This window comes from Cyprinodon variegatus, unplaced genomic scaffold (genome assembly GCF_000732505.1).
Source record: "Cyprinodon variegatus isolate N-32 unplaced genomic scaffold, C_variegatus-1.0 Scaffold312, whole genome shotgun sequence".
In the NCBI taxonomy this organism is placed as follows: Eukaryota; Metazoa; Chordata; class Actinopteri; order Cyprinodontiformes; family Cyprinodontidae; genus Cyprinodon; species Cyprinodon variegatus.
In genome coordinates this window covers 481,788-483,512 of record NW_015150765.1, presented here as the reverse complement: position 1 = coordinate 483,512, position 1,725 = coordinate 481,788, and the positions used below count along the sequence as shown (strand labels likewise).

At 45.2% G+C, this 1,725-nt stretch overlaps 1 protein-coding gene across 1 annotated transcript in view; it reads left to right on the top strand.

Annotated features, from left to right (window-relative positions):
- Positions 1-1,207, top strand: part of slc52a2 (solute carrier family 52 (riboflavin transporter), member 2) — an 8,598-nt gene extending 7,391 nt beyond the window's left edge. The window contains exon 4 of the mRNA XM_015384410.1: positions 197-1,207. Coding sequence (XP_015239896.1) covers positions 197-406 — 210 coding nt within the window. The 3' untranslated portion in view covers positions 407-1,207. The remainder of the gene's footprint in view (positions 1-196) is intronic.
- The last annotated feature ends 518 nt before the right edge of the window (positions 1,208-1,725 follow it).

Here is a 1,725-nt window from a genome sequence, read left to right as displayed (position 1 = left end):
ACTTAAAAGAAGAACTTTTAGTAATATAATTACATTATTTATGACTACCTGGGTAATTTCTGCTCACACATGCAGAAATGAGCCGATGATACGGATCGTGCTTCCGGTCCGGATCCGGTAGTGACACGCACTTCTTTAGGTGGACTTTCACATTAAAAGCCTCACTCACCCAGCTGCCCGTGTTCGCCCCCTGCAGGTCATCTCCTGGATCGTCTTCACCGGCCTCTTCTCCTACCTGAAGGTGGTGATCGGCACTCTGCTCCATGAGACGGGTCACGCCGCGCTGCTGTGGTGTGGCATCTCCATCCAGGCGGGCTCCCTGGTGGGAGCGCTCACCATGTTCCCCCTGGTGAACGTCTACCAGGTGTTCCAGAGGGCCCAGGACTGCGTGGCTCCGGTCTGTTAGCAGCGGGCCCCCCGCGGCTCCCGAGCCGTGAACATGAACATTCCTGGGTCACCGGGACCGTTTGTGCCTGGAACATCATCCCGGAGCCTCTTCAGCTCCTGAGGATTCAAAGGTTTACATGGAAGCTCCTCACCATCATTACCTCCAACCATGGTGAGGATCCACAACATTCCCTGATGTCATCGCTTTCTTCAGTTTCATATTTTTAGGGATTTTTTGGGGGGCGGTGTTTAAAGGAATCCGCTGGTCAGACTGGGACATCTGAGCCTCGCTTCCTCATTCAGCTGCTCTGGGATCTGCTGAAGCAGCAGACGGTTCCTGCATGTTCAGCAGAACTGACTCCAGAGCGCCAAATAAAACAGGAAGTCACTCCAAGCTGAGAACGGAGAGCTGATCGGGCGCCGCTTCCCCCCTCCGCCATCCGTAGGGGAACATCAGACCATCCTGTGGTGGATTTTGATTTATTGATGTTTCTCTGCTGGGTTTCTTAAAATGTTTTTAAAGTGTGCTGATGAATAAAAACCCAGTGAAGTCGGATCTGTTTGTATTTTGTACGTTGATTGAGCTGCAGCCATGATGGATGCAGCTGATGCTAACTGCTAAATCAGGTCTGATGTCGGCCTTTTTTCATTATTTCATAAAGTAGAGTTAATTTTTTCAACTCCTGGCTGCTCAGTAGCTCGTTGTTTGGACTAAACCTCAGTTTCTTACTTTTTTAGCTCAGTTTTAGATTTATTGAATGTATGAAATATTAGCGTGTGAAGCTACAGACCCTGCTATGGACACGCATTCAATGCACAGACGAATAATTATGATAAATAAAAAGAAAAACAATTTTTACTTTAGATCTTTTCTATTTAACGTGTTTCCTTTAAATGTAGAGTTTTTTTCTCTCACATTTAGACAAACACTAAACCTAAATGTTAGATTTATTCCTGCTTCCTAGATCTATATATGAATATTAGATTTAGGTCTGAACCTTTAAAACCTTTAATCTTAAATTGCAGACTTTGATTGGTTGATATGCAAACTAACCACGCCCCTTTCACAGCTCAGCTTGTAGCCTGAAGGACCCTTCTGTTCCGTATCCCCACTGGGGGGGCGTGGCCAATTCTGGCGCTGTGGATTCACATAAGATCCCTATAGAAACGGCCAGCGGTGAATTCCAGTGGAGATCAGAAAAAGATCAGGCTCTGGATAGAGGAGAAGCTTATACTTAAAGTCGTAGGGAAGTAATATTTAAATTTCAAATCATTCTGGCTTAAACATCTATATAAATGTTCTCTTTATCAGACAATATTGTCCCAAAATTTATATTT